Source organism: Esox lucius, chromosome 15, assembly GCF_011004845.1.
Source record: "Esox lucius isolate fEsoLuc1 chromosome 15, fEsoLuc1.pri, whole genome shotgun sequence".
NCBI classification, from domain to species: Eukaryota; Metazoa; Chordata; class Actinopteri; order Esociformes; family Esocidae; genus Esox; species Esox lucius.
Genome location: NC_047583.1, coordinates 19,451,500 through 19,472,355, shown reverse-complemented (window position 1 = coordinate 19,472,355; position 20,856 = coordinate 19,451,500). Strand labels below are relative to the sequence as shown.

At 38.6% G+C, this 20,856-nt stretch overlaps 1 protein-coding gene across 25 annotated transcripts in view; it reads right to left on the bottom strand.

The window, feature by feature from the left end:
* Positions 1-974: 974 nt before the first annotated feature.
* nrxn3a (neurexin 3a) overlaps positions 975-20,856 on the bottom strand; it is a 336,640-nt gene continuing 316,758 nt past the window's right edge. For 4 of the 25 annotated variants that reach the window (XM_020054223.3, XM_020054224.3, XM_020054226.3 and 1 more), the window contains 2 exons: positions 15,577-15,667; positions 975-3,090 (listed from right to left, as the gene is read on the bottom strand). In XM_020054223.3, the coding sequence (XP_019909782.3) occupies positions 2,138-3,090; positions 15,577-15,667 (1,044 nt within the window). In that variant the 3' untranslated portion in view covers positions 975-2,137. Of the gene's footprint in view, positions 3,091-5,656; positions 6,204-15,576; positions 15,668-20,856 lie in introns of all 25 variants that reach the window. The other 21 variants (XM_013137420.4, XM_020054234.3, XM_010878620.5 and 18 more) reach the window with 13 other exon arrangements.

The following is a 20,856-nucleotide window of genomic DNA, read 5'->3' as shown; positions in this document are numbered from 1 at the left end:
AATTAGTAGGTGTGTCCAAACTTTTGTATGGTACTGTATATACATAAATATAACAAGGACAGTGATTAATTAAACAAATTTAGGATTATTTTAAATTAAAAAGACTACATGAGGTGACTAAACCTTGGCTTCGAGAGAAAAAAATAGTTATAAACAGTGACTTAAACACATGTTTGGGAAAAACATTTTATTGCAATGCAATTCCTGAAAAAAAGAGCATGAGAAAATATGGAAACTCGTAGAAAACAATATAAAAAATGAAATAAAAAAGAATGATGAAACATAAAAATGTCAGAGATCTCAATCAGTCTGCAAATTTGTATTAATTTACAGGAGCAATAAATAATGTTTAAGCAAAATGTATAGGAAACAATGTGAATGAAGTTTTTTGAAAAAATTATGTTTAAAAATATATAACCAAAAGCAAGACAAAATAAATATGATGAGCAATGATTTGAAATGAGTGTTAGTGTCCAGACCTGGAGGTAAGAATCACACTGTTTAGGGAGGTTTTCTGAACTGTGCATCCATCCATTATATTCTGTCTTTATTATAGTTTCTCTTTATTCTTTTCAAAATAGAAATAACACTAAAATATCCCAGAAGAACAAGAAAGCCATGGTACAATTAAGATTGGGCGTCTTGTCCTTGATTGACACTTCAAGTAGTCAAATATTCATGCGACTTCGAAACATCTGCGATTAGATGTCTATCCTAACATAGTTTTTCTCTTTCTTTACAAAACGTGTATTTTCTCTATTTCAAAGTCTTTCTTCATGTCAGTTAACAGTTATAGATTTTTCTTCATGAAATACACTGATAAACCATATGATCAGTCTGTACAATAGAAGTACTAAAAAATTACAACTTGGATGGTATGTACAATATCTAGTACCTACAAAGTACAACGGCTAGAATGTAATAAAATATGTAAACAAATTTGTTTGTTTGACACAGTTGACTGTGACAACAGATATAATTCACACTTTTCACATTAGATTTATTTCTGTATAGACATCTTTAACAGTGTTATAGTACTGCATTCTGTCCTCAATGGAACAGCTCCATAGAAAATAGAACAAGAGGCGATGAACCAATACACAGAGGCCTGCCAAAGATACAACCAGCAATGGCTGAAAACCAATAATAGACCTTTTTATCATTAGGGATAATAATATTTTCTTAGTTTCTAGGGTACAAAATCAACAGCTGTGTAGTCCTGATGATGATGAAGAAGTATACCGTTTGGGGTTTGTGAGAACTGGACTGTTCAGTCAAAGCTGAACACTGTATTTTGTACTGAACTTTACTGTACTGGGCCGTAGTAGTAGGATGGGCATGCATTACAATCAGTTGCTTTTTACCAAGACAATTAAAACCCACCACTTCTCACCACGGTCAAACAGGTCAGAGTCACTCTGTCCATCCGTCACACAACAAGAGTAATCATGTCGAGATCAGATGAGATCAGAGCTATGAGATCTGAAGAAATCCTAAGAGATCTGTCCTTAGCCATATGAGCTTTCTTGGTTTCATTTTATACATACAGTAGTTGTTGTTCCCCTTTTTTTTTGCGTAGAGCAAAAAACAAAACAATTATAAGACAGCACACCTTTATCATGTATAAACAATACAAATTAGTCATATCTTTTTACGGCAGGAGTCCATTTTTTTTCATTGGCTTTACAATGATCCTTTTTGTCCTGACCTTCTTGTTAAGCACTTAATGTCGCTTACATGCTCAAAATGGTCAGGATATATGAACATCTTTATTTTGTACAGGTTTACAAAAAAACAAGATTTTTACGCCAAGGATCACATAGCTCTAAAAGTCACTTAGGATAATGATGTGGTAGCCATTAATTAGTTCTACACTGATTACGTCTCCGACCAGATTGAAGAGTAAGGTCACTAAAGTTGCTATTAGCCTTCTTGTAATGCTTACAATAGTAAGTGTGCTTTATATTACAGAACATGTCATAGTTCAACCACTCTGCACAGCATGAAGTAACCGTTCCATTAATTTACCATCGTTCGTCGTTGTAGCTCCTTAGAAAGTAACTGTTAAATAAAGTTCTATGTAACTCTTTTTCTCTTCCTCGCGTTCTCTCTCTTTCTATCTTGCAACGTCCATCGCTCACACATAATACTCCTTGTCCTTGTTTTTCTGTTTTCCTTTGCTGCCTTTTGAGCTCTGCTGTTTGTCCTTCATGATGGCTCCGTTGCTCTGGGTGGCCGAGTTGGTGATGTAATTCCGGCTCTCGTCCACCTGGTAGGAGCCCTCGTCCCTGTTCCGGTACTTGTACATGGCGTACAGGAGGATGAGGATGCACAGGGCAGCGGCCGCCACTATCCCGACGACCATCCCTGTGGTGCTGCTTGACTGGCGGGAGACTTCCGGGGGCCCCGGGACTCGGTTGACGCCGGGCTGGGTGGGGAGGGCTGTGGGTACATTACGGAACACGGGGGAGGTTATTACAGGAGCCCTCTGCTTGGTGCTGTCTGCCTCGTAAGGCAGCGTGGACAACGGGAGCAACACTAGGTCAGGCTGGGGTTTTAGCTCGCGGTTATTCATTTTGCCGGCAGGCAGCTTGGCGGGTGACGCTCGGCGCTGGGTTGCGGTGGAGGTGTAGCGGCTCTGGTCGGGGGCTAGCGGCAGCACGACGGTAGTGGTAGTCCTACCGCGGTCTGAGGACGGTTTGTTAGGTCTAAAGTCCTTGGTTTCCCACTTGGGCGCGTGAGCTTTGTAGCCACCTTCATAGGCCGACGTGGACAAGGTCTTATCTGTTACCAAGGAGAAGGTGGTGTAAAAATCTTCATCATCAGTAGGGGGCAGGTTAGAGTTGAACGCTTCCCCTGAGCCATACCCCGATATCACCAAGCCATCATCATCATCACAATCATCGCTGCCTCGGTCCGACAAGCAAGGTACCCCCGCCTCAGTGGCCGTGGACAGGGACTCTTTGGTGGTCTCAATAATGGTGGGGGGTGGGCGAAGGGTTGGGGGGAGGGGGATGAAGGGGGCACGAGTAGCTACAGGGGGCAGCACTAACGGGTCCTCTAAAAGTACTGGGGTCACTAATTCACCTCCTAGAGGTGGGGACAGAGAAAACAACATGTCAGGGAGATGCAGGGACAGTGTGGCAACTTTACACACATCTAGCACATTCACCCAAAAATGTTAAAGAGGTCACTAAAATAACACAATACTGTAACAAAACAAAAAACACTGTACTTACACAACAAAACTTCAAATAATAAACAACATACGTGAAAACAGAACAAAGAAAAAAACTAAAAAGGTTGTGCGCATCAAAAGGCTGTAAGGGGTGTGCTAGGGTGAGCCAGACCGGGTGTGTTCAAAGAAAGCACCGAAGGGGACACTGCAAGATTTCGAGACAACAAGCATCGTTGTACATACCCAGAGTCAGACAAAAATACGGACACCATTTCTCAGGTATCCGGGTATTTGGGAGATTATTTAAATAAGCATATCATGACGTAAGCTCAACTGCTGGAAATCTCCAAAGACGGTAGCCACTAGCCAGGTCCTCCATAAGCAAAGGAGCTAGACCTAAATACTCCAAAGCTGGCAGCTTAGACATTTGCACAGTAATCTTAAAAATATATACTTAACATATTTTTCTTTTTTTATCTGGTAATCAGAAGAAACATGATATTATCCAGTTCTTCCTTCTATTCTCAAGTTCATCTAGATATGTAGAACAATGATCAAAATCTTGAAATCTCACATTCCTTAAAAAAGATAACTAATAGGGCCAACATAATGTAGAGCAAACTCAATTTAATTCTCTCTTATGTGACACTAAAATCATCATGTAGCTGAAGTACATAAACCATATTACTATTTGGAAAAATAAAAGTAGCAGTTTAGTTAAACCTGGATGTATGGATATCATTCTAAATGAAGTCCCAGCTGGGTAGACTACCATAGAGCCATTTGGAAAGATCTGGCTCCCCAGCTGGCCCCAGCCTCTCACCTTTTGAATGGCTCTGTACAGCTTCCATAATGGCAGGACCTTATGGGTCAGACTAATGACAGCTGAATGTTCACCAAGTAAAGATATATTTTTGCATGTGTCATGGGAGGTGTGCCTGTTGTCCTCGGCATAACTGTGTGAGTATTTGTGACCCCTCGCAATGTAACTGTTTCATCACCTCAGAACATGATGCATTGGACAATTCATTTTAGTATATCCCAGCGAAAGAAAATTGTATTAAAAAGGTCTACTTTGAAGAACTTCATCTTTTCTGCATTGTCAACAATGGCCTCATTTGTATCAATAATGAACTATTAAAAGGGCAGTGCATGTAACTGTAACTGTACAGCGATGAGAAACCCTTGAATTTAGTTTGTTCAGGTGACATAAAGTTTTAGACCCAGATCATGACACATAATCTGATTATGCCAAACCAATTCACATGGATAAGGGGGTAGTCCCGAGACCATCCTGTCAATGAATCATGGCGTTTATGAAAACATCTTAAGGCGCCAATGTGATCAGACATTTCAATGGCCAAAGAAGCCTCAGGGAGATAAATAATATTCTTACTCAATAAATAAAAACATTGTGATTTATTGAAAAAAAATTATGATTTAAATTAATAAAGACTGCACTGGGGGAATCAAGAAACAGTAGGTCCTTTAATATGCCTACAAATTAACTGTAAGCAATCAGTTAATGTAAACAAGGATCAGCCAGGGGATTCCAATATAAAAAGCTGTTAATTATGCTTTCTCACTGCACTTGATTGCATACTTTTGAATCGATAGAACAGCTCAGAATCTCTCTTTCCCCTCTCTCTCCCTCTCTGCAATTCAGAGAGCATTATTCTAACTATAAAGTAAGCCAGGCAACAACAAAAAAAAAACTGTTCTCTGAGCAACATTGTTCCCTGCTTCAAACTAAGTATCTCATTAAAAACCAAAAAAACAACAACACCGGCGCAATGAAGAGCTTATGTAGTGATTAGGGCTACACTGGGAACTGAGAGGTTGGAATTAGACTTGCAAATCCACACATCTTGCAGGCACTTGTGGGAGAATGGTTCAGAAAGATGACAAAGCTAATTTAGGAGGCGAAAAAAAAGAATTGTGCATTAAGTGTGTGTGAGTGTGTGAGAGTGTAAGCACGCAACACACAAGAGTAGGCCAACATATGAGGTAACTAATCCAATATTTTTTTTCACGATTTTGGGTGCTATCACATTATAAGTATAGTGTTGTCTTAAAGGACAGAGTAAAAGGGGTGTGTTTCTTAAAGGGGTATGGTGGACATTCAGCGTGTCATCTCAGTTGCCCAATTCTGCTGCCATCAAGGTTTGCGTACAGTGTTCTAATAACAGCTGTCTTATTCCAAAGCAATACAAACTGATGCAACTTGACTGAAATTATAAACAAATTAAATGAAAATCAAGGCAAACGTACATTATATTTTATCACAGAATTTACAGCAATCACTACTACATCAGACATTCACGAACTAAGAGCACAATTTAATCTAATAAATAAATATAGCTACATATTCTACGAAGCAAACATTCAAAAACACGCAAGTCAGTCACAGACATCATAACAGCCCAATTAAACATTATTCAAGGAAGAAAGCATACCACATCGTCTTTGTGAACTTACATCAACAAATTGCCCGCATGATTTTGGCATGAAGAAAAAAAGTTTACAAAAGAAAGTTGTGTAAGAATGTTCTTGGCTAGGTATAGTTTTGTATAGATAAAAATAATTTAACAATTGGACTTCTTATTTAATTTATCTGTAGACATGATGGTACAGGGAGGCAACAACACAAACATCCACACCACATAACATGAAAAATAAACTTTACCATAATTCTGTTTTGTTTTTTTTCTTCAATAAATAATCCAGCTTTTACAAAAAACTGTACATCTATACGTTTTCGCTTGGATAGACTTCTCAATAAATATCTACATTCTATTAAATGTACGTTTTTGCTTAGTTTGTATTTGTTCTTTAGTTTAGAATGGATGGATGACTGTCCATATTTTAACATCGCTAAAGAGAGGGAGGGGCGGGGAGTGACAGGGGGGAGGGGCCTATGAACATACTACAGAGGAGATGAGGATGGTGAGGGTGATAGTGGAAGTCAGTTGCCATGTCCATGTAAAGGCAATACGAAGCGGTCGGGCGGCATTAGAGCTTTTGGCTGTAAGGAAGGGATGGGGATATACAAACAATGAGCATATACATGCCCATCTACAGAAAAGAACAGAACTCTAACAACACTGACAGTCTGACAAACCCTAAACTGCAACTTCTTAGCCATGCAGTTTTTTTTTTCTTTAAAGTAATCAATCGGTCAATAACAAAGTTTAATTGTTTATCAAAATAGCTGTAAAAAAATCTGTAAACCAAGGACGACATCACAGGGATCTGAAACCGCTTCACCAAATATTGTGTACTTTAATAGACTGTTTTTTGACAGAGGAAAACTACATGTTTTTATCTTCTTTTACATTTGTTTTTATTTGGATGATAAAAAAAAAAGCAGTGGTCTAAAGCACACAGTTCATTCGCTGAAGTAATTCCAAATCCCGTCAAAAAAGTAAAAAAAATGTATTCTATAAAAATGATGAGACTGGGATTACGAATATTCAAATCTGATTCAGTGGTCAAAACTAACGTTTAATCAAAAACAAACTGAGTAAACTAAGTAATCCAAATAAATCGAAAATCATAACCAAAATGTCATATATCAATTTCAACATATCGATACAAAAAATATGAACGGGTAAATTATCAAATCATAAATGTCCATAGAAGATGAGAGAACAAAGCCATTTAAATTTGCACACACTACAACCAGATGCACACACTAGAAAACAGACACATTTGGGAGGGGCAGTCGGGTGAGGACGTCCCCTCCATCATGTGTACTTGGATGACAAATTAATCTGTTCGTGTTAGTCTTAAGACATGGACCCGGCGTGCAGTCTGGGAGTACGTCAGAGAAAGAATATTGGCTGAGAATGGGTTCATCTTTTTTTTTTTTTGGTTGTACTGCAAGATGTTGATGCATGCTTAAAGTAAGTTGCATTTAGGGAAAGTAGAAAATAAATATACAGCAAGCTTGGGTCCGTTAAAAGTAAGACATTAAAGGTTGAGTACATTTAGAGTAAGTAAAGGAGCCGATTCAACCAATGGCTGTTGGGAGCTAAGAAATTAATGTCTTCTAATGCAGTATTCCAATTATTCACAATCATGAATGCTAATGTGTATGTTTGACATAGAAGTAATCACATTCTGGATGAAATATTAAGGACTTTGGAGTCCCACAGCTTTTGGTTTCAGGACAAGACAGAAATACAGGAATTCCACAAGGAGGTATTAGAATTATTGTAATGTGTATTGTGTATGTTTTTTAATGTTATGAAAACTGAATATATCTGATGAACAATTTGAACTATTTTAATTTCCATTAGACTCCTCGGTCACAACACTGTTTATTTTTACTATCTCTAAAACTACCGGGAGCTTAAATAAATTGCGAATGCATTTGATATTATTCTTGCGGACACGAATCATCGCAGCATAAAAGTGTGTAATGTCAGGTGGAACATTGATTTTGGCATGAGGGTCGAACCACTCCTCGCTGAGAGATAGTACCAAGCGAATGTCTGAGAAGCCCTCGGAAGAGAGATACAGGCACTCTTATCTTGAAATGCAGAAAGCACAGTGGCCAGTGGAGACAGAGGACACTTTGACAGATTTCACCTAGAACAGTGGGTCTGAAACGGCCGCTTGATGGCTCGCTACCCTTGTGCAATGCCAAGAAATCTAGAGAATGTTGGGAATGTGTTCATATTCTATTTGGAAAAAGAAAGGTATCTGCTAATTTTAATGCCTGGTCCTCACCAGCTAGGGCGTGAGGAACGAGTCTATGTCATTACGTGGAAACACCGCAGCCCCTAGCAGAATCGAAGGAGGCCTGGTTTTTTAGTTAGATCCGCCTCCCTAGCTCCTCCGTGAGTTGGGTTGTGGTCACAGAAGTGTCCTCTGCTCTATGTCCATCACAGCAGATGTATCAACAATCGTGGTCCTACTTAGGGCACACCCCTGCAGTCAGCCACATAGAAGATAATTGAAATGGACGTTAAGAAAGACACGACTGTCGTAACGGTTTGATCCCCCCACTACAGCCAGACTACCAAGGCAGTGAATGGCTTTGGAGTATCCAAAGTATCAGTTTAACACATCAGTTTTAGGTTTAACATGACATTTTCGATGTGTTATTGTCATCAATATGCAAAGGACTAAACCAATACAGCATACATACATTTGTGCTTACATGAACACTGTAAGATAATTCAGAGCTTACATGTATGGGACCTTGTCAAGAATTACATTCTGACAAAAATGGTAGGAGCTTTACGCATTCCCAGGAGGCAAAGTGCTCTTTTGTAGCACCAAACTGTTAATCGTAGTTTAGATTTGAGACTTGGAGTTGTTACGAGGGGACTGGGGCATAGTTACAATTGGGAATGATGAAAAGAAAACATTAGGTAGGGAAGTAAGGGCCAAAAATATATTAATTGATAGTGTAAAGATATGTTCGAGCCATTTGGTGGAAAATGTAGTTATTCCGTATTATAATAAAATAATTTTGCTTATTACTATGTTAAATAGAAATTCAAAGTAATGAAATAATTGAGTGAGGCCATTATGTGGAGTGAGGTCTGTATGAGTGAGGTCTGTATGTGTGTTTCTGTTCTTATCACTAAACGGGACATGGCTACAGCAAAGTATAACTATGGCTAAGTTCTTAAGGGCTGTGGACATCTTGTTATGCCGATCTTCTCAGAAAGGCTTGTGAGACATGTAGTCTAACCATGCATGGGAGGGGGACACAATTGGCTGTACTGAGTGTACGTATATAGGCCTGAGGTCAACCTTGAACAAACGGTTCGATTGATGCTAGGTCAGGCCAGTTCTCTCCTCGTCTGACAATACACTCACACTTTAAAACCAAAACCCTGGAATAGTTGATGTTTTGTGAATCCCAGAGTTGCCCCAGTTTCCTTTTCAATGATTGACACATAATACCTGGGGAAATATATCTTGAAGCCCACCTGGCTGTGTCTGATAAACTAGGAGTGGTTTGCCGATGAGACATGCTCTCCTGTCTCTGCCAGTCTTGCTTGCTTATTTGTGCAATGGACAAATAAGCAAGCACTTGAAACACAACATAAATCCTTCAACCTTGGCTGAAATCTGGCACTGATTCTGATCAGAATCAGCATTGGCGTTACAGAAGAGTTGATGTCAATCAGCAGACGACCCCGTAGGGGGTTACACAGTGACTGCATACATTTGAATATTTTAGATTACGATGCACGACGGACATATTCCACATTGTTACTAATGACGTTATTAGATGTTCTCTTCAAATGTATAACTAGGGCTGCCACGATTATGACATTTTAGTTGACGATTAATTGTTGCACAAATTACTGTTGTACAATAATTCATAAACAACTTATATGTCTATATTGTAAATGTTATGCCACTATTATAGAGTAAGCTTAATTATATTGTAAAAATACATGTGGTGAATCAGGAGATTCTTCAGATGTGTGGTGTTTGCGCTTTTGAGCGTCACCTTTCTGGAGCAAATCCGCTAAATCAATGTACTACCACTAAATCAATGCTTTTAACAATAACTGTTCACAAATTTTTTTCTTTTGTCGATCAGAGTTGATGCAACAGATAAGCAACTGAAACACGTTTGTCTATCATATAATTAATGTTGCGAAATTACTGTGCATAGCAAAACAATTTTAAACTAGGTTTAAACATGCTGAAATTAAGAAGAAAAATACTTTCAGTAAATGATTTGCACCTATAACTTTCTGCAGAGCTGTGAACTCGGTGGCGTGCTTTACACCTATTCTGGATTTTGCACCGGTGAGCAATGGGCCTGGCTGAAATACCTGAACTCTATAATTAGTAAGGGGGTCTACATACTTTTGGCCATATAGTGTATCTCATCAACACTGTCTGAAAACAAAAAACAAACAAAAAAATTCAGCTGCCATCTACAATAACACTGCAATAACACTGCCAATATAGCTGGCTTAGGGTTCAGGATTGCAAAATCATTGTGCAATTTAAGGCTGGCGGCAAATCATTGTTTACTTTGAGATTGATGCCAAGGAATTTCTTTGCCGTAAAGCATTGTTACATTCAATCTTTAACTGCTACATTTGAATGGCTGGGAGGTTGCATCAACTTTTCTCACTTAGCTTCACATCTGTATATATGTTATTGCATTATGCTGTGTCTCTGCGCACAGAATACCTACAATTTTGAGACATCCAATTTGTGATTAAGGCCCTGCTTCATTGCAGCAATTCACAGCGAAGTCAGGGCAATCAGTATTAAGATATGTATCTTCTGAAGCAGATGCAAAAAGATCTAGTTCTTATCAAGCTACTAGCTCAACCAGGCAGTCTACAACAGAATCCTCACGCCCGGAACATTGTCTTCAACCTTCTACCTCGACCCAAGCCGCTACAAATTGCTAAGAATTGCTAGAGCTCAACGAGACAAGGCAATCATATTCGATTACTAATCCCCCAAACCTGGTCTGTGCTGGTTGATTGCACTGCCTCCACGGAACCCCTGGGCTTGGATGAAAGATTTGTGACCAAATTTGTAGTAACTATGTTGCGTTTTTAGGGCAGCATGGTTTTAATAACCATCGGAGAGTTTTTATTGGTTTAGTTAACCGTATGAATGCTTTTGTCTCTACACTTTATGATGCTAGTATAGGCTTACATGGAAATAAACACTTGCACGCTATTATCATTGAAATAAAAGGTTTAGAGCCTGCTGTTTTTTATTTACTCTAGACTTTCACTTCATAAAATGTATGGAATTCAATGAAAATGTATGTTTTAATTTGCACCAGTGTTATCTGTCTTGTGGAATTCCTGAAAGGGAAAGGGGGAATATTCAACACTTTTACAAACAGAGAACAGAATCACATGACAACACCTCAACACAGACGGAAAAATGAACAGACGAAAACAGACAGTGCAGAGAGAAGAGAAGAAATATGTCAACAGGCAATGTCGATACGACCGTAAAGATGGGTGCGAAACTCAAAGTGGCCAGAAAGACAAACCAGCCCTGTTAGCCTAAACGCAGGGTTATGGGGTCAAGAGTCAGATATACGATGGAGCCAATCAGAGTCCATGCTTGGAAGAGACGGAAGGCGCCCAGGGGTGATTAGGTTAAGAATGGGTGGGTAAGCCACTACTGTTAATGCCATGCCACAAAATGACTGCTGAAGAGCAACTTATAGAGGAAAACAGATATACTTTTGTGGCAATAAAATACTTTTAATGCCATCTGCATTGAAATAAATTGAATGCAGAACGGCTTGGCGAGGTTTGAGAGAGGAGAGAGGGAGGGAAAGGAGTATAGGCAGGGGTAGGGGTCTACAAGATATGATATTATTTTTCAAACACAACTTTCTTTGGTTTGATATTACAGTCTCCTGCTTGAGGCCAAACAAGTTGATGGCAAGAAAAGATTTTGTTGCCTTTTCATTTGCTTTGATAATCAAAAAATGGGAATGTTTTCTGAAAAAAGCCTTATGGCACAAATGTTCGAAGAAGAGATGAGGGAAGAAAAAAATAAATTTCAACCACCAAAATGTGATGCTGCACATGATGAGTTGATACAACCGCAATGTTATTATGGATAATTGGCAGATAAATGAAAGACAATGACTCGAAAATCATAACCAACACAAACCGGAAATACAAGAGACCCGAACATACTAAAACTGCATGTGAGAGTATTAAAACTGCTACCAAAAAAATCACCCCACACATGCTTCACTCGCAAAGAAACTATGACGACCCCAAACGTAAATAAATAACGAGACCACGTAGCATGCAGCTGTCCACGTCAACTGATGTCGGGGTTAGAATGGTGTGAATTTCTGTGTAAACGTATGATTGGATGACTGGGGCCCTGATGATATCTGTCTTCAGAGTTCTGGAGAGCTCAGAGAGCTACCGTAAAGAGCAGACCTGTGCTCTTTTACATTGCTATCTCTTCCAGGAACTTTGGAAGGACTTGGGATTGACCTCTGACAGGATGATGGTCAGCTAGTAATAACACGACACCCTCATGGTTTACGTGGGCAATACCTGAGATAACATATTTTAGTTTTTACTACATTTCATATCATCTTGAGTCTCTTATTTGTGTAATTTTGAGTCACAATCATGTTACCTCAGGCTGTGCTGAGTTAGTTTTTTTATAGTTAACCTCATAATGGACTGTCATAAGGTGACTTGGTTAATATATTATGCATATTTAATATTATAGTGCTAAATATTCCACTTTTCTGTCTCTTTAAATGAGCTATAAAGATATTCACCCCTAAAATATTGGTCAGGAAAAATCGTAATCTGTAGTTCAGTTTTCTTTAGTTAAAAGTCATTACATGAGCTAAAAATAAATGTAAATGTGATTTACATATCCAAACAACTTCCATTGACTTTAAGCTAATGGTAGGAAAATATAGCTGAAGTTTACATTGGAGGATTTAAACTAGGGAAAAGTTCACCTTGCTCATTCTTTTAGGGCAAGGAACTAACATCATGCTGTAAAACAGTGTAGGACTATTCCTAGAACAATATTTACATTTGCAAAAGGTGATCTAATCGATAGTGTGAAAGCCAATGTGAAATTGGTAACACTCTACAGTAAGGATACATTAACTAACATTAGTTAATTATGTAGTAAATATTAACAAACAGTATTGATTCAAATGTATTAACATTTACTACACTAATTTAATATGTCATTATCCATGTTTATTTCTGTTGAAGCAAACATCTATACATACATCTATTAATGACTGTATTTTACCAAGCTTTTTTTGGACTCTTCCAATCTTCCAGCATCACATTTTCCTCTTGAGAACAGGTTGAGAACACAGGACAAACTTGAATGTACTCATCTTTGAGTGACTACTATACATTAGAAATGATTGTGTGTGCACATACAGTACAATTACTAAATAGTGAGGAAATATTCACCAAATGTACTGTAGGCATGAACATTATGGTATGTTTGAAACCGACAACAATAAATGTTTTACCAACGTTTGTGAGCTATTCCTTAGCATGACTCAATAGTAGTACAGTAAACCATTCAATCAATTGTGACCTTTATTGTAAAGTGCAAACATTGTGGATAGCAATTAATGGATAATTAACATATGCAATAAGTAATGCTAATAAAGACTCTACAAATGTTAACAATCCATTAATTACTATTCATATTGTTTACACTCTACAGTACGGGTCACAAATGCCTTTAATAAATGTTTTACTACTACTGAGTAATGCTAATGAAGACTCCACAAACGTTAATTATCCATTAATTATTATTCATTTAGTTTACATGTTACAATACGGGTCACAAATGCCTTTAATTAATGTGTTACTACTATTAAGTAATGCTAATGAAGACTCTACAAAAGTTAAGTATCCATTAATTGCTATTCATATGGTTTACACTTTACAATAAGTGTCACAATTGCTTTTAGTTAAAGGTTTACTATTATTAAGTCATGCTAATGAATAACCCACAAATGTTGGTAATATATTTATTGCTGTTGGTTTCAAATATACCATAATGGTCATGCATACAATGCAGTACATTTGGTGAATATTTCCTCTAGGGCTGCAACTAACTATTTTGATCGATGAATCTGTCGATTACTACTTCGATTAATCAGCTAGAAAAAAAGTTTTCAGTGTTTATCTTATCCTTTTACAATGCCTTCATTAAAACAACAGTAGGCAGTAGTTATTAAACAAATAAAAATGAGAAAAAAACTGTTTTCCTTGAATACTTAAGTAAAGTGATCCCAAACTTTAGAAGTTGTTGGTCGTATATGACTTCCTCTGGTATAGCCTCCGCCATCTTTCAAAATGTATTTTTGCTGCGTCTTCATGCCGACCAGACTAATCCATAAGGACATTCATTGCTAACAATTTTTATTATCGATGTTACCGATTTTTATCTATTAGTTGCTGCCGTCGTAATTTCCTCACTATTTAGTAAATGTACCGTTTGTGCACACAAGCATTTATAAGGTATAGTTATGAGTACATTTGAGTTTGTCTTTGGCTCTGAACCTGTTCTCAAGAGTAAGATGTGATGGTGGAAGAAGAGTAAGTAAGTTAAATGCACAGTCTAAAAAGTTTTTGGTAAGATACAGTCACTAATAAATGTATGTATAGTTGTTAACTTCAACAGAACAATCACTTATTAAATGAATGTAGTAAATGTTAACTAATATTAACTAACAATTAATACTTACATGTATAACGGCTTCAGTCAAAGACGAATACATATTTATTAAGTAACTCATGTTTGTTAATACTTACTACATTATTAACTAATGTCTATTAATGTACCCCTATAGTAAAGTGTTACCTGAACTTAATTACTGACTTACTGTTTATATAAATAAAAATAAATATATAAACATGCTTCAAAGCTTTAATTTTTGCTTGAGAAGTAAAAGCTTCAGGTAAATGTTGGTTTTGGTTCCCATAGATCCATAAAAGATAGCTGGCATGTTATATTTATCAAAACATGTTGAGGCAATTCCCAAGTTCTCTCAAAAAGCTCAAAGGGGTGTGAATTGAAACTTCTAAGTTAGCTCAATATTCTATTTTTCATATTTGGGTTGGAAAAAGACAGCAGGATAACATGTTCATCTTGAAGCAAAACTATAAAAAAACAAAACAAAGACTTGTACACAGAAATTCGATGATATCTGTTCTCTATTAATAAATGTTTTAAGAAGGCAAGCCTCTAAATATGGAGAAAACAAAAATGAAAAACAAACCAACGTAAATAAACCACTAATTCAATTCCTGCTAGATAACACACATTCATTTAGCTGAAAGCTAATCTTTAAGAAGAGACTCTCAAAATGTATCATGAGTAAAATGCAAGTCATTACAATACCACATGGCAAAAGCGTTGGACCCAAACACAGAATGATACATTTTGAAGCATCAACAGAGAACATGGCACATTTCCATACCAATTTTGTATCTTTATATTAAAGTCCTACAGTTTTTCTCTCCCAAATTTAAAGCTGAGAGGACAAAATTTGTATGTGTTCACGTGACCATGTTAAATTGGACCCCATAGTCAAGTGTAACTCATGTAACAATTAGGTCGCTATTTGGTGCGTCTTTTGGCACAGCGACGTCTTTATATTATAGATGGAGATTCTTGACAGATTTGACTATTTTACATACTATGTTTAATGTAATTGAATCAGATCTTAACATAACAATCCTTCCTCAATACTTTGTGTTGCTTGATAAATTCTGTTTTGTTAGATTTAGACATTTTTGGTTTCTATCTTGGAAGTTACACATAGCGTTTCCATGGGGCTGTGATGCTTGGAGAATGCAGTGCTTCATCCTCAGGTGCGTATGGGGTGAGAGAGCAAGCAGAGGTAAACTAACCTAGCCCACCTGCATGGCTCGAGTCGCACTCCTCTAGGTCCTCGTCGTCACTAGAACACTCCGCCGAAGACACAATGTCCTCCGATGTCTGCTTCACCACCAAACAGGAGAGAGAAGACAGAAAAAAATAGAAACACGGATACAAAGACAGAAACGCGCAGACAGGCAGACAGACAGACAAGGCAGACAGACAGGCAGACAGACAGGAAATGAGAGAAAACACAGACACACAATATCATTAAATTCAATATCCAGCTTTTTCGGGGGGAAAATGAGCTCAGAGAATGACCCATATAACATTTTCATGTGACATTTCACAAGCAATCTTTAATGTCCTATTTCCATACTATAAAGGCTTGCGTATGACAGAGAAAATATGGGAAGTACTTTTACACTTAATCTGCTTTCGTTGAGTTCATATTCAGGCAAAGCAGTCAAAGCCCTCTCAGACATCAATGCACTGCACTGTAGAGCGTAGTTCTGATCTGAGTGGCTTTCAGCTCTCCATCTTTCACTCTTTACTGCACGGGCAGTCGGGTAATTGAAAAACTTCTGCTGTGTTTATCAAAGCCTTTCGTTCAAACACCTGCCATAATATTTCCCCGGCGACGTCTTCTCGTCGCGGTTGTTAAGTCAGTCCAATTTTTTACCCCTGTCACCTCCATCTTGCCCTCTCAATAGTTTGCATGGATTTCCATTAATAAATATCATGGCTATTGAACGGGGCGGCTCAATCGGAGGGTCCCAATGATTGACAATCCCTTGCACCTCCATCTCTGATTTACCAGCACTCTCTCTCCATCATTCCGGCCGTGCTCATTTTTCAGTTTGGCGTGTCTTTATTAAGAGTAGATTAGGAAGGGGATAAAATAAGCGTTGTCATGGAGCAGCGTTATGAAATTATAAATATCTGGAGGCGTAAGGGACTCCTCAGGGGTTGGACAGACCAAAGGCATCGTAAATACTGCCGGGGCTGACGGGACAGTAAAACAAACACACACGCTCGCTGGAACGCAGAACAACACTAGCACATACCCACCCACCGACACACATGCACACAAAAACACACAGACACACACACAAACTGAATAGGAGCAGGCGAGAGAGGGTCTGTGGTGAGAACTGCAAGCACACACAAACACACATACGCAAACTTCCCAAAAGTTTTTTTATGGGTGTAAAAATGAAAATTGAATTCATAAAGATGAATAAGCAGGCGTCATTTACATTCCCTCACTAAATACAAAATTATTCATAGAATGTATATTTAGTGTGGAGAAAGACTGATCGCTGTCGTTCAGAGGAAGGAGATCGCAGATGCGAAAAGCAATGAGAAAAGTAATTGACTGATTCCCACTGAAAAATCTGAAATGATTTCCGATGTCACAGCCAAACAGCTGAGAATGACCGTGTTTAATGTCATAAACCACCGATGCCTCACTCGTCCCGTTCCCATATGCAATGTTAAGAGGAATGCCGTGGCTGTCTGTAAGCTTACAGATGTCCACTGCCGCACATAGGGATATTTCTCTTATACGCAACGGGCCGGACACAAAATCAATGGAGTGAGTAAGTGTAAAATTACACCTTTCATCTAGGAGTGTAAGTGAATCCAGCCATGGCTTACAATAATGGCGGTCTACTTTTGTGTGTCAGCGTTAGTGCACTTGCTCAGACACTCCCCTGTGTGGGTCAGTGGAAAAGTCTATAAAATCTACATGTAGCTGAGGCGACTGTGACCCGCTGGTGTTAGGATGAGCGTTCCACTATTTGGAGAGGACTAGTCCGGATCGGAACAACCACATGTTACTGTAGAGTACCTCTACAGAAGACGTGGAAAGGTTTCAGGCGACACATTGCCAGTGTTCACTACATTGGGTTTTAGATCACAAAGGCCTACTGCCGACTGTAAAGCACATGCACGCCATACATGTCTTTCGATTGGACACATATTATGGTTGTTTTGTCCAGAGGGGGGTGACAAAAGACTGGGCATACTTCTCAGTCCCCTATTCAATGCCTGACAAAGAGATGCACTCATTGATGCCTTCACCTAACATTCAGTGATATGCAACAACACAATATAAAGTGTCATATTTGCGATAACAACATTTTTGCTATATTGTTTTTTGTGTGTATTTCTCTTTTTAACATGTTTCTACATACATCTTTACTTTTTTACTAATATTTCTGCATTCATGCTATATGTCTTCTACCAATCTTGTACACTGGCTGTTAATCCAATCTAGGAAACTGTCTATTGAAACTCTGTAGTAGATTAGCTCAGTTTTGTTGTTTCTGCAAACCTTACCGAAGAGTGTGCGTCACCCTGGCCCACTGGTAAGTAAATAAAACAGCTAATCCAGGCAAATCCTTTTCCATTAATTGCCAGTCGGCTGCAAATTATTCAGAGCGTAAACATGTCCTCAAATCGAGATTAATCATTTTTTTTATTTGATGAAACATTTGTCCCTATGAAGTGGAGCTGAGCTTTGGTTGTCAGGTGTGTCTAAATGTTGGTCTGCAGCACAGGACAATAACATCTGCATAGCCACAAAGCTAAGCCAAAAGCCAGTCTCAAAAGGTATATACTGTAAAAGGACATAGAAAGGGAGTGTCTGATTAGTATTAAGAACAAGCTGAAAAGTTTATATTCTTTTTCTGTATAGTGCCTCATGGCATACAATCTTTGAGATGAAAAAACACATTTTGAATCAACAACTCAACAAATGCACCTCTAAAGTGATAATACTGAATTAGAGAGGGCAAAGGTCAGTACTGGTGGGCTACAAAGTCCAGGCTGACCTCAGAGTTTAAGGGCATGGAAGTAACATGATTGATATTTAATAGCAACATATTTTTTGTTGTTGCTTTTAAACAATCTTAAAACTTTAGCATCAGCTCATGTAGGCAGTCCCCAATATCCTAGCCAAGATCCATTACCTCTAGCTGTCCTGAGTCAGGTCCCATAGTGCCATAGTGTAGTGTATGTGTGAGTATGTGTGTGTGTGTGTGTATGAGTGTCTGCATACTGATGCTTGCAGGCAAGGTAAAGAACCTCTAAGCTCCCGACAGACCAGGGCCAATCAACACAAGCACATCCAAACTAAAGGCCCACATACGCTAAAGCCTGTCTCTGAAACAGCCCTCACTGCATGGCTAGCACAGATGAACAGATGCCAGTTTGTAGCTTATCTCACACACACAGTATTTTGAAGGATCTTTCTCATTGTCTATGTAATATGCTGTTTTTTTTAGCATTCCACTCTTCTCCTGTCTGCTCCAGGCCTACGGTGTCTATGCAAATCTGCCTAATCAATGCGGGATATTTACCTCGGCTGGCCGGCTCGCTAACTGACAGCCGCTGCAAGCTATGCCAAGCAATATTAACATCCCACTGAGAGTGAGGGAATGTGTGTGTGTGTGTGTGTGTGTTTGTGGGGTAGGGGTGAATGAGGGTGGATGAGAGAAAGACAGAGAAAGACAAGAGAGAAAACATTTGGGACAGAAAGAGATGGAGAGAAAGAGAGAATCAGGAAGCAACAGAAAGAGAGAGGGTAAGGGGTAGGTGAAAAAGAGGCTGGCAACTCAATTAGTGGATCCATTAAGTGTTTTGGCAACCCTCAGGATGATAAACAGCAGCCAGTGCACTGAAATCCCCTGTAAGCTTAGATGTTGCTGGCTAATTACCATGACGTGAGAAGAAGTAGCTAGCTAGCTGCCAGGGAATATACTTCCAACATGGATGGAAACAAAACTCCCGATAGCCGCTCTGATAAACTTTACCACAGAACAACAATGCACAAAGCCTCAGATACAAGTCAAAGTGATGGATTTCTTTACACTCCCTGATGCCACAATTAAAGAAACAATATGATCAGACGCTATTAGCAACTAAATGTGAGAGATGGAAGTTAGGAGTGACTTTAGTTTAATTGTAAACATAACGCTGCAACATGGATTTAAGTCTTGGATGAGTGGCTCAAGTCTCTATGTCCAGGACCCTGCTCATACATACCTAATCTAGCCCCATGTTGCCCCTAATCGATGGACAGGCTAGACAAGGTGGGTGAAGAGTTTTCCATCTAGCAACTCCCCACAGTGACTTCTCACTACATTAATGAGGCAAACTTGGAAGACCTTAGCGATTCAACAGATAGAATGGGAAGAAGTGGCTTTGGTGAAATGTCTTGCTGGGTGGTTAGACAAAGGTTTTGGTGTAAACCCTTATTGTAGATTCGGCTAGGAACAGAGATAGAGGTGGTCTAGCCAGGCAGAAGAGGAACCAAATTCATATGTTATAGAGACTGCTTCAGCTGTCAACTGACTGTAAAAAAATAAATAATAATAGAATAATTGTGTGCTGTATAGTGCTGCTCGAAAGTATATGAACCCTACAAGGTTGGTCATTGTTTTTGTAAGTATTAAAATAAAGTAATAAAAAAAGTTTCAACCACAATTCTTAAACACATTGAAAAGCACAAACAAAAACATATGATATATTCTTGATGATGTTCTTAAATTAATCCATGGATATAAATATGCCTAGTTTTATATCTTTTTTCAGATTATTCCATGGCCAAGGTGCATAGTAAGAAAATATAATTCTCCCCAGATCTGTCAAAACCAGAGGTACATTAAAAGGCAAAAGATCTTCATGAAATCAGCCTTTGACAACTTTTTGAGAGATTTTTGCGCAGTCCTCCTTACAGAACCCAGCCAATTGAGTGTGGCTAGAAGGGTGTCTGGCATGCACTACCCGCTTCAGGTCCTGCCACACCATCTCTATTGGATTAAGGCCAGGACTTTGAATTGTCCAATCCAAAACACAAATCTTCTTTCTCCTAAGCCTGTCTTTGGGAGATATGTTTGAATGCTTTGGGTCATTGTCTTGTTGGAACACACATTTTCAGCCCAGCTTTAGCTCGTTGACTGATTTCCTGAAGTTCTGTTCAAGAATCTCCTGGTATTTATCCAAATTCATGGTTCCCTAGATAATATGCAGTCGACCAGGTATAGAAGAGGAAAAGCAGCCCCGGATCTGGACATTCCACCATGCTTGACTGTTGGGAACTTTCTATTTGTGGTAGGCAGGGTTGAGTTTTCACCAAACAAATTAGTTTTTATTGTGATCAAAAAGGTCAATTTTGGACTCTTTTTTTTTTTTTTTACCTTCAGGCTTGTTCAGGTGGTCTCTGGCAAAGGTGGGCAGTTTGGTTAATTTTTAACCGCAGAGGCTTTTTCCTAGCAACTCTCCCATGGATTTCATTTTGTTCATTT